We start from the raw sequence: 24,628 nt of genomic DNA on the forward strand, positions 1-24,628 counted from the left end.
GTCTGCCTCACATGGGTGTTGTGAGGATAAAGTCATTAATGTTTATGAGATACTCAGGCACTACAGTGATGGGAGCCAGGTAAAGCAAGCAAATAAAATAGATAACAATGAGGAAAAGCAAAGAGCCAGATTCTCCTCCCATTCAAGTCAATGGCAAAACTTCCATTAATTTAAATGGGAGCAGGAGTAGGCCCAAAAATTGTGGTGATATGTGTGGGTCTCTCACTGTGAATTGAATGTTTAAAAAATTATGATTGATTTTATGTTGATCACTGTATAGAGCAAAACTATATTTTATTATAAGCAAATCTCCATAGGTTACATCTCTGAACCACAAATACTTCAGGAGTCACCTAGAAGACTGCCTTTCCCTAGGAAGACCTTTGTTAATAGAAGATGTTGGAGAAGAACTCGATCCTGCTCTGGATAACATTTTGGAAAAAAATTTCATAAAATCTGGCTCAACTCATAAAGTAAGATGAATTTTGAACATGAAAATAAAAGGACAGTGGCATAGATACCTGATATCAGCTGGTGACTAGACACCATAGTGATTGCACCTTTGAAATGTTTAGACAGGCAGACAGCCAACACTTATTTAAATAAATAATTTATCCGACTTGTTCTGATTTTTTTTTAAGGGGGATCCTCTTTCATTGGAAGAAACAACTGTTTGTTGGAAAGTCAAGTGTTAAAAAATGAAAAAATATATTTATATTTTATTTTCAGGTAAAAGTAGGTGACAAGGAGGTAGATGTAATGAAGGGATTTACCCTTTATATAACAACTAAATTGGCTAATCCCGCCTACACTCCAGAAATCAGTGCAAAAACGGCTGTGATTGATTTTACTGTTACCATGAAAGGCTTGGAAGATCAGCTCCTTGGCCGTGTCATTCTCACTGAAAAACAGGTAAATGCTGATCTTTGGGTTAGCAACATTTGAACTTGTATAAAAGAGAGGGTTTACTTTTGCAATTTGAGTCGACTTGTCACAATTCAGGGTGCAACCCAGAACAGTGAGAAGTTGTGTCACTGCCTGCCCTGTAACTCTGGGTGCCTTAGATGCTCTGCTACTGTGGCTCACAGCCTGGACACCAACAGCCAGCAGACAACCACGTGGTTCCCTGAGTGTCTGTGTGGTGTGCAGCCCTGGTTCAGTGTTCTGATCCTAGCAGCCTGCCTACAACACAACAGCTCCGCAGTGGTCTCCACCAACCTTGGTTACTGCTTGCAGCATGACCCCCAACACACTCCCAGTCCCAAATTTTCTCCAAACCGTCTGCCCTGAAGTGTCCAGCTCCCTCCTGGAACACTCAGAGAAACAGTAAGTTTCATTGCTTCTTTAAAGGGACAAAAGTACAGGTTAACAATCACTTCAATTCAAATACAACATGGGGTTGATTTAGAATAAAAGTAAAACAAATTTATTAACAAAAAGACATAGGTTAAGTGATACCAAGTAGAAGGGATTGTAGGTACAATGGGCTACAAACCAACAAAAGTAAAAATACTCTTTCTAATGTTTAAAACCTAACTTTACAAGCTACAGTCTTTGCTCAAGGTAGTTTTCTTAACAATCTTTTTCTTCCTAGACATGGCTGACTTTCTCTTAGTCAAGACCTTCCACAGACGCATACACAGTGCTAGTTTCCCTTGTCTTCCTAGGTGAAAGTTCTTTGCCTAAGCAGATTTTTCACTTATATTCAGATCCCAGAGACTTCAATCCCCCTGGTTGAAAGCCCCATCTTTCTCAGCTTGCAAAAGCTCTGGCCCCTTGTGTCTGTCCAGTGATGGATGCCAAGAAGCTTCTCTCCCCTTATATCTTCCCAAACTCACTGTATTGTCCCTGGACTCTGGATGACCTCATGCTATTCTTTCCTTTCTGTGAACTTCCCATTCCCCTGCTGATTTGTATGTAAATTGGGCTTCCATTGTTTTTGGTCACACCTGGCTTACTTTCATTGGAAACGGGTAGAAAGCTGCCTTCCCTCCTATCTGGGAGAAAACCTGTTTCTCCCTTCCTTGTCACAGACTTTAAAGCATAGTATCAGTGAGTATTCATAATTTCTCATATAGCGTTAATGCATATGTTTTACAATGATACTAATTACCAGTGTGTCAATGGCTTTCCTAATGGACCTTACTTGATGCACTTGTATAAAACAGTAATAATGTATACAATCAGTTGATTCAATTACTTATCATTTGACATTCAGACCCTCACAAGAGGCTATCTTGACTTGCTAGGGTTGATGGCTTTGTTTACCTTTTATGTAAATATGCCTTCATTGTGTCTGCCTTTCAACCAGGCTGGCCAGACAAAGAAATACACATTCCTTTGGCAAGCAATGCATAAACGCAGTCTGCCCTAGACAAACACATTTTAAGACCATAATACTAGCACGGGTCTATAACACTTAGTACATGGCTTGTACATACATCATGCAAGAATATTAATGATCAGTAAGCTATTTTTTCCAATGCTATATTACATGCCAACTTTTGGTTATATATCATGACAACAGTGTGTTAGGTGTAGTGAGCTGACAAGAGTTGCTGACAGAGTAGTGAACAATCAATGGGCCTCTGTGTCACACTTGTTTTGCATAACTCCGAAACAACTCAAAGACTGTGAGTACAAAAAATTGAATGAAAGTGTAAGTTTTATTGGGCTTACTTTCACATAGGAGAGGATGGGGGGGCGGGGGTGAAGGAGCTGAGAAGGAGAGAGAAAATGCTAATAAAAATAATGATGTAGAGTACCATATATACCATACATAAATCATCCACTTGAACCAGCCTGCTTTTGAGGCAGTTCCTTGTTCTCTGATATGTAGCACAGGCTTCCTGTTCAACTAGAAAAAGATTTTCATAAATCAGAATGTTTAAAAATTGAGTTTGTTACATGAAAAAGGGTTCCTGAACTTAAATCAATTTTGTGAACCCAGGCCTGTCTCTAGTGTTTGAGGAAATCTAGCATGGGATTTTCAAAAGTACTTATCTGTGGTCTGACTCTGTGCCCATTGAAACTCCTGTTGATTTAATTGGGAACAGAGTTAGGCTGAGTGCTTTTGAAAATCCTATCGCTAGTGTTTTGAAGCGCCTTACTCCCTCACATCAACCCTGTGAAGTTTTGCAACTTCATTTCTTTCCTTCTTAGACCTTTTCTATTCATCTCTGCCTTACCCCTTCATGGTTTAATTGACTGCTTGCTGGGAAGTTTAGTGGTCAATGTCTTGCTAACTGGGGCTGCAGAATATCTGTTTAGTATTAGCACTACCTACTGCTTTAGAATGCAGTTGTGAAATGATAAACATTTATTAAACCTCTCCCCTTTTAGCAGAGATAAAATAGTTAAGGTACCTGTCCCTCCTCTCTCAAGAAGAGATTAATGTTCTGCCACAGAAACTCAAAACCAAGGGAGCTCTGATAATGATAAATTAGTTCAAAGAAAAGACAGGGCTGTATCAGCAAAACTGAAAAGCAGGCCTCCTGTTATAAACAGGAAGGGAGGTACACAACTACTGACCTTCAGCAACAGATTAAAAATGAAAGAAAGAGCCCTGACATTCTTAAGGGCTGCTACAGGAATCAATAAAATGAATAACCAGTGGAGGGTGTATTCTTCTCGTCTTAAAAATGTGTTGCTGAAACCACTTGGGTGATAAGTATCAGAGGGGTAGCCGTGTTAGTCTGGATCTGTAAAAAGCAACAGAGAGTCCTGTGGCACCTTTAAGACTAACAGATGTATTGGAGCATAAGCTTTCGTGGGTGAATGCCCACTTCGTCGGATGCATGTCACTTGGGTGATGATAATTATAGAAGCACCTTGTTGCACCATAATAGTGAAGGTGCTGCCACTACTTCTATTCTAAACTGCTATTTTCCGATATTATAAATGCAGCCATAAAAATTCTCTGCAGGCAGAAACCTAGCATTTAGGGGCAAATGGGGAAAAATTGTTTAACTATTTTTTAAAGATATACATTAAAGTATTAAATATGGAATGAATAATGTATGAAATTGAATTTAAAGGTATGTTTAAAGATAAACACATGCTCAAGTACTCTGAATTAGGGCCTGTGACAGAGTGCTGAGAGATGGAGCTTGAGCCAGTACTCTGGGCACTATTGGCAGCAATTAGGTTCCCCTGAAGAAGGCCTAATTGGTCAGGGGGTGCCTGGTTACTAGGCAAGACTGGGGTTAGGAAGTTAATGAGCTAATTAGTCCATTAACAGGCAAGTGGTTTAAAAAGAGCACAGGAAGGAAGTGTTGGGTGGGGAGGCCTGGCCCGGCCCGGCCCGGCCCGGCCCGGCCCAGCCCAGCCCAGCCCAGCCCAGGTAAAGAGAGACCTGTGCAGGGGGAGATCCCTTCCCTCTCTTCTCTCTGGCAAAAGGGGATGATGATCGAATGATACTGTAAATAGAATTGCTGCATGGGACCATAAGGGGGTGATGCTTGATATAACACAAATAAAATATGCAGCGGTGGTGGTTACAAACTGGAGGTGTTTGAGCCATTTGTGAAGGAAGAAGGGAGCAAAGAGTTACAAGCCCTGTCAAGGGCTCTACTCTATAATTCACATTTTAGAGCTAACCCCTGTCCTGTGCTATATTGGTATGAAAAGTTGAGGGGAAAATGGGGAGAATTTAAAGTCAAGATGAAAATCATGTTTGAGCCACTCCCTTTACTTATGATTCAGTTATTTGTAACTTTCTAAGGTATCATGGCTATACAATATGAATGAAAAGCAACAGATGACAGTTTTCCAAAGTGAAAGATTTCCAATGTTTGGGAAGAATTTGGGGAGAATCCCTTACCCCTTGACATTCAGAACAGCAGCTCCATTGTCTCAGTAACACGACATATTGAAATAAATGACGATAGATTGTCAGGCATTATGGATATACATAAACCAATATTTTTTTTTAAAAATACCAATTTTACAATAAGAGGTTTAGTCAGCTGGCTAAATAAACTGAACATTCAGGAGAGGCAAAGTATCCTCCCTGCAGAGGATGGGTCAAGAGGGTCTTCCAGCAGCTGGGCCCACAGGCCCTTCATGGCCATACCCCAACACTCCGTCTATGCAAAAGGACTCCAGAGCTGGCCAGTTATGCCGTCTTTGGGTCTGTATTAGGCCACTGGAGCAGCACAAATCAGATTGAGTGGGCAGAAGATCTCCTCCATTGTCCGTTTTCCTTGTAGAAATATTATAGAAATGTCACATTGTACAAATGTTCGCCACTAGAGCATCTCTTGCTTTATAAGTTGAGAGAAAAATTGTACTTTGCTAAACCAAAGAATAATAGAAATTAGAAATGGAAAAGGTCATCTATCCAGTTCCCCCGCCTATGCAAGATTAGTCCGTGCACTACATTTTCTAGTCCTTTGTCCAGTCTAATTTTAACTATTCAAAACAATGTGTCTTTTACCACAGCTTCATAGACCTTACTGTCAGGAAGTTTTCCTGATACTCAGCCTACAATTTCATTAATCCATATGCTCCATTACTCAAATTAATACAGTCTGTGCATACATCCCATTTTACATAAATTTTTGTGTCTTAGAGAAACAGTAGAAAAATTCCCATTCTTTCTGTCATGCATGAAATCGTGCATTTTCTGCATGGGTATAAGTCATCTTTCCTTTGAATAAACTTTAAAGATTCTAATATTTTCTTCTATAGGAACTGGAGGCAGAAAGAGTCAAGCTGATGGAAGAAGTGACATCTAACAAGAGGAAAATGCAGGATCTTGAAGACAGTCTTCTCTTCCGTCTAACCAGCACAGAAGGGTCTCTGGTTGAAGATGAATCTCTGATAGAAGTCCTAAGAATCACTAAGACAACTGCAGAAGAGGTGACTTTTGAATAAATTAGGGATATATTTTGTTATTTAAATATTGTATGACCAGACTTGCCTCTTTGCTGTTGTTCCGCAATTTATAGTACTACATAATGTCTGACTGCATAACAAATAAATAATATACTTAGGCCTGGCAGGATTCAATTTTAATGGCTAAAGATCAGTAAACACCAGTTTCAGCAGACACACTGAAATCAGGGGAAAAAACATCAGTTGCAGAGGGCTCCCTGCACAGCTCCCAGGGCTGCTGACACATGATTCCTGGAAGCATAAGGTGTGTTGGGTGGGGGCGGAGGGGGGAAGGCTTTGGTCCTGGCAGGGCAGAGCAGAGATCTCCAGCCAGGACTGCAATGGGGAGGAAGAGAAGCACGAGCCCACAGCAGTATCCTTCAGCGGTTGGGGTGTCCTCCCCTGTGGCTGGAGGCTCCTCCTCATCCTCTTCTTCCTGGAAATACTGCCTGGGGGTCTCCGCTCTGCCCAGCTAGTATCACAGCCTCCCACTCACAGCTGCAGGGATCAGGTGTCAGCAGCCTCAGAGCAGCACAGGGAGCCCTCTGCAAGCCTGTCTTGCATCCTCTATAGAAAATACAACTCTGGCGGGGCACATTTTTATAAAATAATGCCTAGTGGGCCCAAGCAATATCAAAGCACGTTGTGGTTGTGTAAATACATATGAAGACCCAGTGCCTGCCCTTAATCTCTTACAATGAAAAGTAACATTTAAATAAAAATACTGTTATCTTCTCAATCAATACCTTTCTTTCTATACTTGCTGTATAAATCACAAGTGACACAACATAATCTACATGGTCTTTCAATTTATTTTAAGGTGAGTGAAAAATTAAATGTTGCAGCAGAGACAGAGGTGAAAATCAACACCGCACGTGAAGAATATCGTCCAGTTGCTTGCCGTGGCAGCATCCTTTATTTCCTAATTGTGGAAATGAGCTTGGTAAATGTAATGTACCAGACATCCTTACGGCAATTCCTTGGCATTTTTGATCTATCGGTGGAAAGATCAGTGAAATCTCAGATCACAGCCAAACGAGTAGCCAACATAATTGAGCATCTCACCTATGAAGTATACAAGTACACTGTGCGAGGGCTGTATGAAAATCACAAGTTCCTCTTCACATTGCTCATGGCACTGAAGATTGATTTGCAGGCCAAGAAAATTTCTCACAATGAGTTTCAGACACTCATCAAAGGTAGTTTCTTGTAATATGTTCCTACTTAAATATATCCATGAGTTGTCAAACCAGCACTTTGCAATATTTATATTACCGATATTTTGTGCCTTCCAGTGTCCATGGATCTCAGTGTCCATTAGTTAAGGATTCGATGGTGGTGGCATTAAGCTACCGGCCTCGGTGGGATGATGGTGTAAACAGGTACTGTGCCTTCTGGCGTGCAAGAAGAGCATGATCGTTGTGTTGCCCTTGACAGAGGCATGTGCTTCCTCATTCTAGGCCAGGTTTTCTGGCCTAGGTGAAGGAGGATGAGATTGTCCTCTGATGCTTTCTCCTTCTGCTCTGGGGGCTTTCATGCAGCACCCTGTTTGGTAGGCAATTATTCCTACTTTACAGATGAGGAAAATGAATCATGGAGAAATTAAGATACCAGCCCTGTGGACTGCTGAGAGCCTTTAACTTCCATCCTTCAGGAGGCATTGTGCACTTCAGAGTCATGCCCTAAGAGCCCAGATGTCTTGACTCCTCCTCCTGCGTGTTAATACAAGACCACCTTTTCTCCCTTTCATTTTGTGGACTTTGGGTTATACATGAATTAATGAAGTTTTGCAATGCAGTTTTGGGCATCCAGATTTCTGTTTGCAAATTCCATAAGATTGTTACCACTAAGAGTTAAGTACTTTGACTCATAATTTGGGCTTAAATGATGTATGCTTTCTTCACAATGCTTTTCATCTTGCAGGAGGTGCAAGTTTGGATCTGAACTCTGTACAACCAAAGCCAAAGAAGTGGATCCTTGACATGACATGGCTCAATCTTGTACAGTTATCTAATCTGTACCCTTTTAACCAGCTTCTGGGGCAAGTTACAAGGAATGAAAAGGCCTGGAAAGCCTGGTTTGATAAAGAAGCACCTGAAGAGGCTCCTCTTCCTGATGGATATGACAGTTTATTGGATACATTCCGTAAACTGCTCCTTATCCGCAGCTGGTGCCCTGATCATACCATTGCTCAGGTGAGGAGTAGAAATTTAATGTATGGTATAAGCCATAAGCTAGCATTCTTGGTACAAGTTTCTTTGGTTTTGCCACAAAATACATGGCAGAAATCCAATTGCCCATTCTAAATGTTTGGAAATATTTTATGGATACTTTTTACATAGCTGGTTATAACAAATTAAAAAGGAATATGCAATATGTTAATTAGAGCTATTATATTGCTTTATGTGCTAGGAAGGGTTACCGGTCTTCCACAGTGGCACAGCTATACAGAATGGTCCTGAAATTTGTACAGCTTTTGTGTTTCTTCACATAAGAAGACACAGTCTAATTTCTTCACTTAAGCAGTGGAAAGAGAATAGTTCAGTTTGAATCTCTGAAAGGCACATAGCAAATATGGAATAGGCCGACACGAAACAATTTTCTTGTTTTTTAATTGCCAACAAACTGATACATCTGTTATTTGTACAGCTCTAATCACGTCCCTTCCACTCTCACTCCAAATTCTATGCCTGTAGCCAGACTAAAGAGTAGCATCTCACTTCTCCTATCTCATCTATTATTATTCCAACTCTTACAGGTAAATTGTGGAGTAGCGCCCCTTCTTCATCTAGAGGACAACATTTTTTTCAGGGATCATTCCTCAAGTAATACCACCAAGTTCCTGCCCCTTTTTTAATCTCTATTTGCCCAGCATGTCGTAGCGCATCACATGGAGTAGGCAAAGGCCAAGAGGTGATCTATGTGTGTAGGAGGAGCCTGAGAAGGGGAGCTCTATATACCACAATTGCTCCCAGCCCATGGTCCCTCATTCTGCCAGGGGAAGAAACTCTGAGTCTGGATGGCTTATTGGGGCCTTTGCATCCACCAAGACTCCTCCAGAGACAAGTCAACAAGTGTGTTTCCATCCTCTTCAGCATTTGAAACCTAGCAGGTGGATCCTCATTGATCAGGGATTCTTTGGGGGGTAAATCCCCTGGGCCAGTCCACCAGAAATAAAGGTCCATGGTTCCCTCTTGCATTCTCAAATGTGTAACTGAATCACTTGGAAAAGAGTCTGGCATTCTTTCCAAATCTCTTTCCTTCCATGAGGAGGATCTGGGAACCCTCAGGAGCATTTCCCTCCATTTCCTGGCCAATGGCAGAGTGGAGGATGAACGGTCCAGGCTGTAATCAAGTCAGCAAGAAGAAGTTCTAGGATTTACAGTCTTAGAAGGGATGACCATCACTGCATCTTCCATGAAGACAAGGTCCTTTTGCATACTGCAAAAACATTCGTTACAAACACTTTATTCCATGTATCATAGAAGAGCATTCTTCCTTTGAAAGAAAGAGCACGGCACATGCTAGATGTGAGAGGAACAGTTAAAATATACCTTTGTGGAACTGAACAGTTAAGAAAAAATACCTCTATTCACTTCTTTTCTCCCTATATTCTGGGGTCTGAAAGTTTCTAAATCTCCCACTGCCAGCTGGATAAATTGCATCACCAAAGTCTATATAGCTTTGGATAAACCTATTCTAGAAGGGTTCAGAGTCTGCCTAATGTGCTCACTAAGTCACATATCTTGGACTGGGGGAGAGGTCATGATCTGTAATGAAAAATTTAGTTCCCTGTCAGCGCAGTCACACCAAAGATAAGTCCTTCCAGGTGCTTCTGTAATGGGACTCTTCAGGATTCATATATATAGTTACTACACTTGAAGAGGCATTACTGTCCAAAAGGTTATGTTTTATATCCCAATTAGAATTTACTCTTTCAAGTTAGCTTTGGAAGTACTCATGTAAAATGAGGGCAGAAGGGGCATGGGCAAGGCCCAGCACCTTATGGATAAAATCAGAGCTGCCTCCAGTGTTTGCAGGAGAGGTGCTGCCCACATGTCTTGGACTGGGAATAGGTCAGTCCCAGAAAGGACAGCATCAGGTAAGAAATTTTCCATTTAAAGCTATAATATTTTATGTTAAATTGAACTCTGATCTAGCTCCTCCATCCGGTCCACCAGGGCTATCTGTGACTGGTTCCTCAGTTTCCATGGTGGTAGACATTGGGTTTGTGTGACACACATTGCTGTGGGTAAGGGTATGCAAGTAAGGTTATTTAATGTGTATTTGGAAATGTTTGTTGCAGGCGCGGCACTACATTGCAGAATCTCTCAGTGTGAAATATGCAGAAGGATTTATTCTTGATATGGAAGCAATGTGGACTGAAAGTGACTGTCGAACACCCTTGACTTGCTTTTTATCTATGGGATCTGATCCCACTGAAAATATAGAGCGTCTTGCAAAATCAAAGGTATCTTAAATCGTGTTTAGTAGAGCTGCGTGAACGGTGGTAAAAATTATTGATGAATATTTTGTTGAATTAGAAATTGAATTTTGATTTGCAGTGAGTTGACCCCTTTTTGTCACTTTTCACATGCATTCATATGAGCACACTTTTGTTCATACCTGTATTCTTGGGAAATGGATTTTGGGTCTGTGAGAAAAATGGCAATGTTAGATTTCTACTTTTCCCAGTCAGTTTGTACAAAGAGACAGCTGTTTCTGTGCCAGAGATCACCATGAAATATCATGAAAAAAGCAATGCTGGTGATGTATCTTGTTATCTTTTGTTTATTGTATGAACTGATGGCAGTTACAGTTGGAAATAGAACAATGTTTAATTAATCCAGCAGGTGAACAGATTTGTGAAAATGTTCCTCAGAAGCCTGGCTGATGCCCTGATGTGGAGGGTGTTTCGGGGAACCAGACCCGCCTTTCTTAACTAGATCTGTACATACGCATACGCCACAGTTACCAATTCATTTGTGTCAGTGACTGCAGTGAATGATGAAAGACAAAAGGAAACTGGAGACCATAACATTCAATACATTTGCTTCGTAGATACATGCAAAATTGCTTACCAACATCACAGCATCATTGAAAAGGGTTGTGGTCCCTTGTATTTATGGTTCAAAATGTAGATATAAACATGAATTCACCAAGAAGAAATTTTCACCTGAATAACAGATCCCCTTATGCTGCCTGCCTCTGAGGATGTATATGAGACTCTGGCCAAAATTTTCAAATAAAGATGCATAGTGTTATAAACATTGAGTAAGAGTGGCCTGATATTCAAAGTGCTGAGCACCCATAAATCCCATTAGCTTCATTCAAACCTGTGGGTGCTTAGCACCTTTGAAATTCAGGCCACTGTTACTTAGGTGCCTAAATATGATATAGATTTAAGGGTCTAGCTTTAGGAACACAAGTTGGATTACTCTGAGCATGATCCCCGTCCCAAAGAATTTACAGTCTAGGAAGCCAACTCACAATCACTGGGTGGGGAAGGGAGGCAGATGGAGTGAGCAGGGAATATGGCATCCATCTTCTTAGTTCCAATTTTTTATTTTTAAATAGAGGTTGTGAACACATCCCTGAGACAGGGACTAGGATCTGTATCTTTGTTGGAAGCAGTGCATTTGAAGGGTAACTTGAAAGAGACAATCTCAAAATTTAAAGCAAAATAAAACCCAGACCTTTTAGTATCGCTCTTCAAGCTACCACTCTTGTCCCAGGGATCAGAAGAAGACCCTCTTCCTTGAACTTATAAAGATCCTTACTGTGATCTGATGGGGTATGACATTTTGGGGATCACCCAGACCAGAAAGGGGTTCTGCTGCCTCCTGCTCAGTTTCTTTATCCTGTGCAGTTTTGGTCCAGACCCCTGACACCAGTATCCTGCCCACAAGCACAAGGTCTCAACCTGGCCTCCACCAGCCTAGTTACTCCCTGCAGGATGACACTAACAGGCCTTCCAGGCCTGAGTCTCCCCAAATCTGTCCTCCCCATGCTATTAACTACAAGACACTCAGACTTTCTCCCTCTGGTTTACAATCCCTGGAGGTGTGAAACCAGTCTCCCAGACATAAGCTCCACTCAGTTTGCACACCAGAGACCTGCTTGGGGTAGAAATAAACAAACGGTTTATGTAATAGAAAAGCCACAGATTCAAAGATGAAATAGTAAGGGAGAGCAAACTTATACAAGTTACACAGAAAATAAACATAAATGTGCATCCTCAGGCATTACGTTTCCATATTAGATAAAATCCCTTTTCTAATCCATTCCCTCTTCTACCTATTGCCTTTGAACAGTTTCCCAGCATACCCCTTAGGCATAGGGAGGATCCAGTGTTTCATGGACAGCAACCACCAAGTCACTGTCCTTCAGTTTCTGGATGTCTTTCATTTCAAACCCCTTCCATTTTAAAAGGGTTCACAATATTTTTTTCTTCGGGCATGGTGACTCTCAGTTGGGGAAATTCTAGCTTGGATGTCTGTGTCTTTCCAGTAACTCGAATGGCCCATCATTTGTCTTTTCCTGGGTGGTACAGTGCTAGGTGTGCGGAGCTAGTCTCAACTGGTTATGGAGGCAGCCCCTCCCTGCCTGCCTGTCCTCCACCCTGAGGAGTGAGGTGGAACTGCACCACAGATTGTGAGCACAGTTGTCCATATACACAAATACATAAATTCAGAACCACAGCCTGTCTACATATCTCATAATGACCACTAAGTTTAGAACATTACAAGCTTTCATAAAAGACCTTGCTCAACATATTTTTATAGCACACGTATACAATCAGTTGATTCAACTGCTTATTCTTTGGGGTTCAATCCCCCTGTTCTCCCCTGTCTGGACCTTGATTGTCACAAGAGGGGGGGGGGTCTTGCAGGTGTTGATTTTTTTCAATATAAGGATAGGTTCTCTCAGCTGCCTTTGTGATACTTGTGATTCCATGGCCTACCATTTTGCCAATGACAGCCTCATTCCATCCTGCCTTGCTGCCAGTAATGGCAGGTCTGCACCTAAAATACTGCATCTGAGCAGCTCTCCTGTTGACACAGCACTGTCTACACAGGGGGTTAAGATTGTTATAACTATGTCGCTTAGGGGTGTGGATTTTTCACATGTCGTTATACCGACATAGGTCTGTAGTGCTGACCTAGCCTCAGACTCTGCTGTAGCCACTTAAATAGAGGAAGACTAGAGATTAATCAGTCTAGCCCTCCTGGCTACACAAAGGTGAGAGATCATCCTGCAGCCTCCCCACTCCCAACCCTGGGGACACGGACTCAGTGGTGAGGCTGCACCCGACCCTGACACAGCACAAGGCCTGGGCCTGCCCCAGAAACACCCTGGGGCCCTGCCTCTCTGTGCCAGGTGCAACAGGTGTGGGGCATACAAGTGTGGAGGGGCTCAGTGTGGGGAATCCAGGTGTGGGGTGAGAGGATTCTGTGTGGGACAATCTGGATTCAGTCAACTCAGTGGGGGGTCTAGATGTGGGGGGGATCTGGATGCACAGAGGCTGGTTGGGGCTCAGCGGAGGGGTCTGGATGTGGGAGTCTCTGCAGGGGGGAGTGGGGCTTGGTGGGGTGGGGGTCTGGGTGAAGCTAATTGGGGGTCAGTGGCATGGGGATCTGGGTGTGGAGGGTTCAGGGGGGTGCAGGGAGGTGGGTCTCAGGGCAGGGGTTTGAGTGCAAGGAGCTCAGTGGGGGGTGGTCTGGGTGCAGGGGTGAGGGTCTGGAGGGGGAGGGGCTGGGGGCTCCAGATGCAGGGGTTGAGGTTCAATGAGGTGGGGTTCGGGTATGGAGGGCTAGGGGGGTTCTGGGTGTACGGGGTGAGGCTTGGGGAGGGAGGGTGTCTGGGGATGCGAGGTCCAGCTGCACGGGGTTTGGGCGGATGAGGGAGCAGCTCCCCTATAGTGAGCCCTCCCCCACAGCTAAGGAGCAATGGGGGCAGGAAGCATGGGAGGATGCTGAGCTTCCTGCAGCTGAGGGAGGTTTCTTGGGGTGGGTCTGACCAAGCCCCAGCCACTCCTTTCAGGAGAAGAGAAAGTTCCATCTGCTTCTGCCTCCAGCCCAGCTGGGACTAGCAGCTGAGCCCAGCTCAGGGTAGGAGCCACAGACTGGGGAGTCCCCAACCCTGCGGTGATCTACCTCTCCACTGGCTGCTCTGGGTTCCTGAAATGATGTACCTGCGCAGCTAGGGAGTGGTGCGTGACTGCTCTTGCAACTTCCCTTTGTTTCCCTGTCAGAAGTCATTTTTCTGCGGGGAAGCAGAGAAATCTGCGGGGAACATGAATTCTGCACAGTGGCGCAGAATTCCCCCAGGAGTAAAACTCCACAAGATTGCACTTGCAGAGGTTCTTTCTAATTGCCTTAGGGTAGCATGGTTGCTCCCACATTAGTGGCAGGGGGTTTGGCCCCCCCATAAATCCTGGAGGCAAGGACATCCATGCACAGAGCTTCGCTTCTTATCTTGAGCCACACTTTCGTTTCCTACATTTTTTCCCCAGATAGCTCCTGATTAAACTAAATCAATATGGTCATACAGTAAACATCCCAATAACCAGGTCAACATACAGTATTCATAAATCACTACAGAGCTGCCCCAAAGCCATCACGCCTCCTGAAGATTTTCCACAGCATAAAGGAGTGTGACATACCTTTAGGGTACAACCTAGACTGCAAGACTGATGAGTCCTCTTAAACTCTACAGCCTGGGCTGTCTCTCACAATGCTATGCTAGTGACAAACAGCAAACCCCTCCAGGCACTGTGATCAAGCAGCCATTAACATGTAGAGACACATGTCCAGCTGAATTGCATGAATGCTCTCTAAGCCACTCATGAATTGTACGCAGGGAGATCCCAGCCCCCATGTCTTGCACCCCAGTGATGTCCTGTCTTACACTGCTCAAGACCTTCTCTTGAACAGCGCAAGCTCATTAATTAGTTCACCACAGGAAAGTGGCATGCACCAGCCTTTGTAATCTGAGCAGATTCCCCAATCACTTTAGACAAACTCACTGGTAAGAACAAAACATTAAAATAAGTTTATTAACTACCGAAAGATAGATTTTAAGTGATTGTAAGTGTTAGGCACAGAGGTCAAAGTTGGTTACATAAGAAATAAAAATAGAATCGCAGTATAAATTCTAACTTTAACAGACTAAGCAAGATTTGAATCAAACAGCTTTTCGTAGCTCACTGGATGTTCCAGGCACTTTATTGTTCTTAATGTACAGGCTGAATTTCCTTCTCAGCCTGGGACCAATCTCCCCAGTTCAAAGTCTTTGTCTTCCAAATGATCTTCCAGGTGTTGAGATGGGGGAGGAGCGAGGCTAAGAGGTGATGTCCTTGACCCTCATTTATACTTTCTCTCCAGGTGCTAGAAAGATCTTTGCTGTGATGTGGAGGGGAAGTAGCCCCCATTGTGTACATGCCCTCTATGAGAGAGTGGGATTCTTCTTGATGGGCCATGAACACGTCTGGCTGGTCCTGATGTAAATCTGTCTTGTCAGTATTAGTTGCTCCTTTGTTGCCACTGAAAGGCTGGCTGTAGGCGTTTCCCACCTAGCACATATTTCAACAACTTCACATACAATGTTAGTACCTACAATTCAACAGGATATTAATGGTCAACACATCAAGACTTTTTAAATGAGAGCTCACAAGGCATACTTTGTACAAACCATATAATTATATCATTATATATGGGGGTTCCAGAGTGCTATATTGAAGTACAGAGTGTCACAAGGGAAAAACAGTAAGCTACTACACACCCTGCCCACAGTAATGCGTAGTACTTTAACTGGAGGGGTGGGGGGGCATCCAGCAGAAAACTGCTAGTTACATCCAATCCTCCTTCCCTATCCACGTTGCACCACAGAAAGGTTTCCACAGAGTTGTGGGGAAGGGAAGTGCAGCAAAGGTGGGTGTTTCATGGATCCTGCTGCAACCATGTTCATAGAAGTAGTGTCCTCTTAGCTTATGGGGCCTGTTCAGAACCCAGATCTTCAGAGGTGTCCGCTTTAGTGCAGCAGCCTAGATCGCCCCCTTACATTTCATTTCTTTGTCTGTTAAGTTCCATAAGCCCCTGTGGTGCTGTAAAAATAATAAGCAACACTAATAATCATTTCTAAGAGATTACAAGATATTTACTTTTTTCTTACAGAATACTCCTTGTCGTGCCATTTCAATGGGTCAGGGCCAGGAGATCCATGCAAGGCGCTTATTAAATCAGTGTATGCAAGATGGAGGATGGCTCCTTCTGCAGAACTGCCACCTGGGCTTGGATTTCCTTGATGAATTATTGGACACCATCATAACAACGGAATCTGTGAACGAGGGTTTCAGGACATGGATTACTACAGAGGTCCATTCAAAATTTCCTATTAATCTTTTGCAGTCATCTATCAAATTTACTAATGAACCACCTCAAGGTAAAAAAAAAAATCATTCTGACAGTTGCTGCTTTTACTGATTACTGAATGCTGCTCTATGTTCTCCCTATTCCTCAGTTAACTAAATGCATCCCTGTGTGAATCAATTTCATTATGCACGAAGCATTAAACTGTTTTTGTGAGATTTTCATTGTTCATTTTGTAACACAGACTATTGGTGATCTTGTTGTTTCAATATATAATAACTTGTGAAGAATATTAGGCAAAATCTGCAAGCTTAAGTGCTAAAAATTGATGCCTAAGTGTAGATTTTGGAGCCGGAATAAGTGGATTGAATGTCAACAGGAGCTGTGGTGCTCAGCCTTTTGCAATCAGACTATGTACATAGATGCTTAAAAATAAATGTAGGTGCCTAACTTTAGGCATCCAAAACTGCCAGAATTTTCAGTAATATACAGATGCTGTTTCTCATAATGAAATATTTTCCAATGAAGGATGGCTGTGGAACTTGCGGCTTGTTACAAAATTAGTATCTTGCTGGAAACACAGATCATAAGTATTTACCACCAGTTAATCCTGGGATATTTAAGTTTCCAGGGTATTTATGTTCATTATAATTTACCCTCCTGATTTAGAATGGTGTTTTCATTAGAGAACAATATTATGTTTCTGTTTATAGAAATCTTTATGGTAAATTAGAACCCCTCCCTGCTCTGAACTGAAACTATACATATTGGGCCGGATTGTTTCCACATAGATACATGCAAGGAGGGTTCCTGCAGCCATGGATCTTCCCTCTCTGCCTAGAAGGGGGCTTCAACCCCTCCACAACACTGTTCCCCTCCTTACACCCTGTGGAGGCTCTGTGTGGTTCAGGGTCTGCTGGGGGAAGAGGTTGTATTCAGGCAGGCACGGGGAAAAGTCAGAAGGAAAGGGCTAGTAGGACAGACATCATCCCCCACTCTAGCCCCCCAAAGATTACACTCACAAGTTAACAAAGCCCCAGGCTTCATTCACTTTTCTGCAGATCCTACCCAGAGTCTGTGGGAGCTGATGTGGCTGGGGCTAGTCCTTGGAAGCTGCTGTGCTGACTGGAATCTGGGTGTCACAGGAGGACCAGTGGCCAGAGCTGCTGCAGGGGCACATGTTGACACCAGTGGCATTTACCTTTTGGGGGGACAGACAATTTGGGGTGATCATCACCAGGGAGATAATGTGAGAGGGGGCAACCTGGCCCACAGCATCTCATCCAAATTTATTCCGTTCCTGGGGTTTGGCTGAATTGGTACTTCAAATAATAACAATAATAAAATCATTAACCTCAGGGTGAACTTTCTCCCTAAGCTTGGCTGTCACCAGTTTTCCTGCCATAGATCCAAGTTTCCTCTACCCAAAGAGTCACTTGCCTCTTCCTTACATGGAAGTAGGAGTTAATAAGCCACCTGCCAGACTGAGTCACCTCAGCAGGAATCAGTCATCGTCTCCCTGCTGGGTCCCAACCCTGACTAACAGGAAGCACTCTACGTTTGTTGTAGGAGATGATATTATTCCTAAATATGCATTTTTCTATGTGTCTTTCTGTGCTAAGAATGAGGGACTGATTTATGCTGAAAGATGGAAGATATATATTTTTATATACAAATATTCACATGTCAAAACAGGAATTTTCACAAGAATTTGCGAATTTAATGGGCTAATGTTTGTCACTGAATCTGAGTTTTCTTGCCAAAACTGGTGACGTTGCACTCTGTAACAAATCTCAAATTTCTTTATACAGTAACTCCTCACTTAACGTTGTAGTTATGTTCCTCAAAAATGCAACTTTAAGTGAAACAATGTTAAACTAATCCAATTTTCCCATAAGATTTAATGTAAATCCGGAGGACTCAGGAGGAGCAGGGGCAGCCGCGCAGCCAGCGGCCAGAGAGAAGCGTCGCTTTCCCCTTCAAAGCGCCGCTTCTCTCCAGCCGGCTTTGAAGGGGAAAACGCCACTTCTCTCCGGCTGCACGGCTGCCCCTGTTCCTCCTGAGTCCTCCGGCCTGTGTTCTCAGGGCCGCATTCCGAAAGGGGCTTTAGAGCTGCAGGCCAGGGCCCCGGGGCCCCCTTAGCCCAGAGCCCTGCAGCCCCTAAAGCCCCTGCGTTCCGGGTGGCCCTGCCTGCCGGGGGGGGTGGGGTGGGGTGGGAGAGAGCAGCTTCCCCGCTCACTCCCTCCCAGAAAGTCCTAAGTGCCACCAAACAGCTGTTTGGTGGCGGGGGAAGTGCTGGGAGGGAGGGAGGAAGGGAGGGGGAGGAGGCGGAGAAGAGGAACTTGTGCAATGCTCCCTTGTAAAGTCAGCCAAATGACGTTGTAAGGGAGCATTGCACAACTTTAAACGAGTATGTTCCCATATGGAGCAGCGACGTAACTTCGAAACAACGTTAAGCGGGAGGACGGTAAGTGAGGAGTTACTGTATTTGTCTCGAGGCAACAGTTACCATTTTCACACACATCTTTTTTTGCCCGCAAAAATATCACCTTTTGTTTCTTCAGAAAACACAAATTAATAAATAAATTGAAGGCTAACTCTCTCGCTTCTCATAAATTTTGGCAACTTTTAATATAATTTTACTTTGGTACATAGGGGCTGGAAAAATTTGTATAGTGGGGGTGCTGAAAGCCACTGAACAAAACTGTCTGCCCTATATATAATGGAAACCACTTCAAGCCAGGGAGTGCTGCCACACCTCCGGCACCCCTACTTCCAGAACCTATGCTTTGGTGTAGATTTTTTCACACTGCTGTACTTGGCAATTCCATTATCTCTAACCTTCTTCGTGCTGAAAAAGACACTGGCACAAATTAACCAAGCGAGGGGAAAGAGCAGAGAGGAACAGTGCAGCTGCTGGGGAAGATGAATGTCTCCTGAATGTGTGTATTGAGAATCAGAATGAGAATGAGGATTCTTTTGGCATCATCACATCATATGTCACATGGATGTTTTCCTCCCCAGTGTACATACAATGATTATGGTTAGTTTTGTTTTGCAGATCAGTTTGTTTCCATGGTTCATTTACATGTGGCTAAGAGAATATGAAGTGTAGAGATGTGCATGCAGTATATGAAATCCTATAGGACTTTCCCTTACACTGTTGCTATTGAGTTTCTACTTTTTACTAAATTCACAGAAAACATGTCATTAAGCCATAGTGAAGATCTCGAGAGAGCTGCCTGTTGCAGCCTATTTGCTATGGTGAATTTTTTAAGCATTACATCCCTTTTCAAACCTCAGCTTCTCACTCAGGGCCAGACTCTGCCTTTCAGACCAAGGCATGCGTGGAGGCAGTGCAGAGGCTTATCACTCGAATGAGCCTCTCTTAAGCCATGGTCATGCTTTGTCTATGAGTGCATTGCATCACAGGGGCACTAACAGGAGACAGTCCCTGTGCTCAGGAGAGTGCAGGAATGGCAACCGTGGGTGATCTCTGCACTGGAGGCAGGGAGGCAAGGTTGAGGAAAGACTATTATGCCTTCTCCTCTTCACGCACATGTGCAACAGCCAACTACAGTCTGGCTCTTGGTGTTTTAGGGACGAAGTCAGTCCTCTATTGAGAGACGTGCAGGAAGGGGAGCAGAGTTTTGTCAGCCATGTGTGGGTACCCAACGGCATTTTGCTAGCACAGGAAAGGATCTTTCAGGGGAGTGCACAAGAGGCTTACCCCTTAGTGTTCCTTTAAAGAAGCCACTTGCCTAATGCCTGCTGCTGGGATAAGATGGGAAAGGAGCTGACCAGACCCTGTCAGTGGCAGGAAGCGGTTGTCAAACCTAGGCTTATTTGAGTGCTAGATTGCAATGCTGTCTTGCAATTCTCTAGTCCTTTTTCTTCCACTACCATAGCACTGTGCAGTAGTTTGCTTTTCATTTATATGTAGGTGTTGCAGCTTGTTTCAATTATTGAAGTCAGTCGGAGCTTGAGAATATGTATCCAAGGTCAAATTTGATCCCTCAGTCATTTAAGCCTCTTATTTCACTATTTACATTTCTGGTGAGTTAGTAAGAATTCTAAATGTTTTGCTTCTGATCTGTCTGAAAGACAGCGTGGTTTGATTTATGGAGTGAGCCCAGATATTTTCACTCACAAGGGCAGTTACCCAAGTTTCTGGTTTAGGTTCTTTTTTGTAGTTTTTAATATACTGCATCGTTTTAGAGCATTTGTCTGTATTCAGATGACAGCCTGGTTCTTTTATAAGGCAGGTTGTAGCCAGTCTGCAATTTGATTTTAACATTATTCAGAGATGTGTTATGGATAATGATTTAATTTTGAGTAGAATATAAACTGTTTTAATGTTGTTCAGATCTTGTCCCAGGTTGCAAGTACACTGTGCTATTAAATACTGTGGTTTGATAATTTTGTCTTGGTTCTTTTGATTCTCCTTTAATACTTTTAGAATATATTTTGGAAAAGTTGTAAAGGATGGCAGATGACACTGGTGTTTTTTTCAGTGTCATAGAAAGGAAGTTTTCAGGCTTTATCAGTCTAAGACTTAGCCATTTACTTCACTGTATTTGAAACCTGCCTTTAAAAATTCATGCTACAGTATTTCTGGCCCTTTGTACAGATTTGTGTTAGGAAGCCCAATGAACAAATGTGGATACTTTAGTACAACATCCACACACGGCGGCCGGATGCTCATCTCATCAGTTAGGTGCTGATGTAAATGGCCTTTCGGGTGCCTATATGCCAAATGTGGGATTTTTACATCCTGTTAAGGCCCCGGGGTGAAATCAAAGTCAAAGGAAATTTTACCACTGTCTTCAGTAAGGCCAGGATTTCACCCTGACTTTGAAAATTGGAACCACGACACTTTTTAATATGTATCATTGTATTTCATAGGACATGGTGGATGGCTTTCTTGGTTAGCAGAATATATATAACTGTATATTTAACTTGTGTATGTATTTATATATCTACAGTCATAGCTAATATTTAGAATTAGATTAAATATGAACAATTGTTTCAAGATTCCTGAGCTTAATTTAGGTTTGGAGCATCATCATTTATCTGAAATTAGGCTGCAGAGTTTCGAGACTCTCTTCCATTGCTTGACAAGATTGGCAACATCAAAGCAGTATTAATACCTGTGCAATCCAAGCAGCAGAACGTTGTTTTGAATGCTCTTAATATCAGCCTACTGCATGATTGCTGTAAGCCAGAGAATGTGCAATTATAACAAGACTTGGAACTCATGTAGACCTTTTCATTCATTGATATCAAAATGCCATACAGTGGGTAAATAGTACTAGTCCTGTTTAATCATCAGGTAAATTGAGGTGCGGCAAAGTTAAGTGATTTGCTCAAGGTCACACAGTAGGTCAGTGACAGAGCTGAGAACAGAACTTAGCTCTGCAGATTCCCAGGCCCATGCCTGAGCAAGTGCACCTTGCTGCTTTGCTTAGATTGTGGCATCACTGCTCCTACCCAAAGATGTCCTTTGTTTCATTTAATTCAGAAGGTCACACTTTAAATATTTTAAATAAAATAAAAAAACTTTTCTCTGATATGCTAAATAATATTTTGTTATGACATAAAAACAGAAGCCATGATGCTGCTGCTGAAGATGATGATGATTAGCTCTACAATGGTTCTTTATAGACTATTAAAAATGATCAATTCCTCCTCCAAAGAGAAAAAAAAATTGTATGAGGACAAATTCATTTGTGGACAAATTCATATTTTAGGATGGTAACGTTTAAGTGTCATAATTAGAAATGGGCTTCCACTACAAAATTTAGACTAGGATCCTGGTTTCAAACACTGCAAGGTTTGCAATGTAGGGTCAGCCGGTTTTAAAAATAGAGTTGTTTTTTTAAAAAAAATTTTGCTCTGGAGCTGTGTTTGAATTTTTGACACTCTCACATTTTAGATCGAATGTTTTGGTTTAAGCCTGTCCCTCTAAGCATAATATCTAAAATGTAATTTGACTGGTACTGTATCAAAATAAATAAATAGTTCAGTGATTCAAAATGGTGGTTCAGAATATAAAAAAACATATACTCTGTGTTGGGATAATCATTTCTCATAGAATCCAATCTGCTACAACAGACCTAAATCAATCTTAAAACTCCAAGATATGGATACTATACATTTTTTTTACTAATACAATGTGATTTTTATTTTATTTTATTTATTTATTTAGGTGTAAAGGCTGGTTTAAAGCGGACATACTCTGCTATTACTCAGGAACAGCTGGAAGTGAGCAATATGCCACAGTGGAAACCATTGTTATATGCGGTGGCATTTCTACATACAACTGTTCAGGTTATTAATTAACTGTCTTACAGTTACACTATAAACCATATTTGATAAAGGAGAATATAATTAAGAACTTGAAAACTGTGTTAAATATAAATAACGTGGTGGGCAAAATTGGACATATAAAATGAGAACAGCCAAAAAACTTCACCCATCCCCTAGATTGAAAGATACCCCCAATACTGAATTTACCTGCCCACACTGATCATATCCCTCCATTAGGAGACACCGGAGAGGAAAATGGATAATATACACCTTCACCCTGCATGAAAGATCTTTTCAGGAATTAATCAGGTGGCTGTCATTGAACTTTTTAAAAAACAATTATGAAAATATTTCTATCCAGTCATTTGTAATACATGCTCCTTTGCCTCTCCCTATGTATTACATTAAAAAAATAAGATTCCAGCTAATTAATTCTGGGACTGATTTTGTTCTCACACTAGTGTAAATCAAGAATAGTTTTATTGAAGTCAGTGGAGTAAGCACAGTTAGAATCAAGCTCAGTGTCCCTTTAATGTCCATTGATGGTGGGTGGATTATTGCATTTTTAGTATATTTCACAAATGCTTTTATACGTAGAATTTCTGTTACTAAACTTCACCCTTTTAAACATCTTCCTCCATTAGGAAAGACGAAAGTTTGGTCCGTTGGGCTGGAACATCCCTTATGAATTTAACCAAGCAGACTTTGCAGCCAGTGTGCAGTTTATTCAGAATCATTTGGATGAGGTTGACATTAAGCGTGGTGTGAACTGGAGCTGTGTTCGCTATATGCTTGGAGAAGTACAGTATGGTGGCCGTGTAACAGACGACCTTGACAAAATGTTGCTAAATACATTTGCCAGAGTGTGGTTTGGAGAGAGTATGTTTACTGACAAATTTTGCTTCTACAAAGGTTACATTATTCCAAAAGGCAAGACAGTTGAAGACTATCTCCAGCACATAGAGCAGCTGCCAATTGTCGATACACCTGAGGTAAAAATGTTTTAAGTTTTAAAGCATTAAGAGAGTTATACTAATTAAAGCGCTAGACTTCTAAAATCATCCATATATGGAACAGGGCAGAGCTCAGACAACAGACGTTATGAAAATGAAAACAATTGTTCTCACTTAACAAGCCATTGTTATCATCTGGGCCTGTTCCATTTTGAGGACAGGGAGTTGTTAGTTGAAGTTGAAATAAAAATGGATGTACTATGAGGTTTACAAATGCCTCTGAAGATAACATTTATTGGAATTAAAGTGCACCGAATATACAGACTTGTTTCTGAGACTATTTCATGCACGACGACCACATGCTAGGTAATAACGTGAAAGGACTCCATACTTGTAAAACTAAACTGGCTCTTTATTAAGAGAACTGTTTGCAGAGATCCTGCAACTGCAGTAAGCATCCTAGCTATGTGCACACAGATTAGTTTCCTGATGCCTCCTCCAAACTCTTCCCTCCTGCAACCTGGGCTCCTCCCTCCAAGTTCCATGCAGGTTAGCATTGATGGATTGATCCATGAATGCTTTGTCTGCACTGGTGTTTTTCTAAGCTAGTGTAGCTGCGCTGAGATAGCTGCATTGGCACAAATCTCTAGTGTAATTGAACTGTGACTTGCACCAGTTTGGCTCTCTGGTTTGAAAATGAGGTAAACTTAATGTGGGCACAGTGCAGCGTAACTACACTAATGGCTCAGACCAATGCCGCTTATCCTGTGCAAAAAGCCCATTGTAGGCAAAGCCTGACTTTTACTTTGTAGTGGTATAATCCAGAACTGAAGGTTCCTCTTCTAATTCCAAGAAAGGAATTCCAAGAGAGGTACTTCCAAACATACAGCATGGACTATCGGGATTCTGCCAAAGAGCTGCAAAAATAGATGACATCGTCTGAGTTCTTGAAGGGACAGAAGCAACTGTGGAAAAGCTCTGGATAAAACATCTCTCTAAAGATACTGGGTCAGATCCCCTAGCTCCATTGATTTTGGGTGAGATTCTGACCCACCATCTGTCCAGGATTCTCATTTCTGGGTCTTAGCTTCTTAATGCAACTCCCTTAGCTATGAAGGT

The 24,628-nt window shown here is 42.3% G+C and overlaps 1 protein-coding gene across 1 annotated transcript in view; it reads left to right on the forward strand.

Moving 5' to 3' along the window:
- The window catches only part of LOC112107756 (dynein heavy chain 5, axonemal-like), a 273,895-nt gene that overhangs the window by 205,308 nt on the left and 43,959 nt on the right, over positions 1-24,628 (forward strand). Inside the window, exons 63-71 of the mRNA XM_026659242.1 lie at positions 318-473; positions 730-912; positions 5,692-5,862; positions 6,698-7,076; positions 7,801-8,072; positions 10,184-10,348; positions 16,053-16,320; positions 22,456-22,577; positions 23,201-23,548. Of these exons, the coding sequence (XP_026515027.1) occupies positions 318-473; positions 730-912; positions 5,692-5,862; positions 6,698-7,076; positions 7,801-8,072; positions 10,184-10,348; positions 16,053-16,320; positions 22,456-22,577; positions 23,201-23,548 (2,064 nt within the window). The remainder of the gene's footprint in view (positions 1-317; positions 474-729; positions 913-5,691; positions 5,863-6,697; positions 7,077-7,800; positions 8,073-10,183; positions 10,349-16,052; positions 16,321-22,455; positions 22,578-23,200; positions 23,549-24,628) is intronic.

This window comes from Terrapene carolina, unplaced genomic scaffold, assembly GCF_002925995.2.
Source record: "Terrapene carolina triunguis isolate 2854851 unplaced genomic scaffold, T_m_triunguis-2.0 Scaffold613, whole genome shotgun sequence".
Lineage (NCBI taxonomy): Eukaryota > Metazoa > Chordata > Testudines > Emydidae > Terrapene > Terrapene triunguis.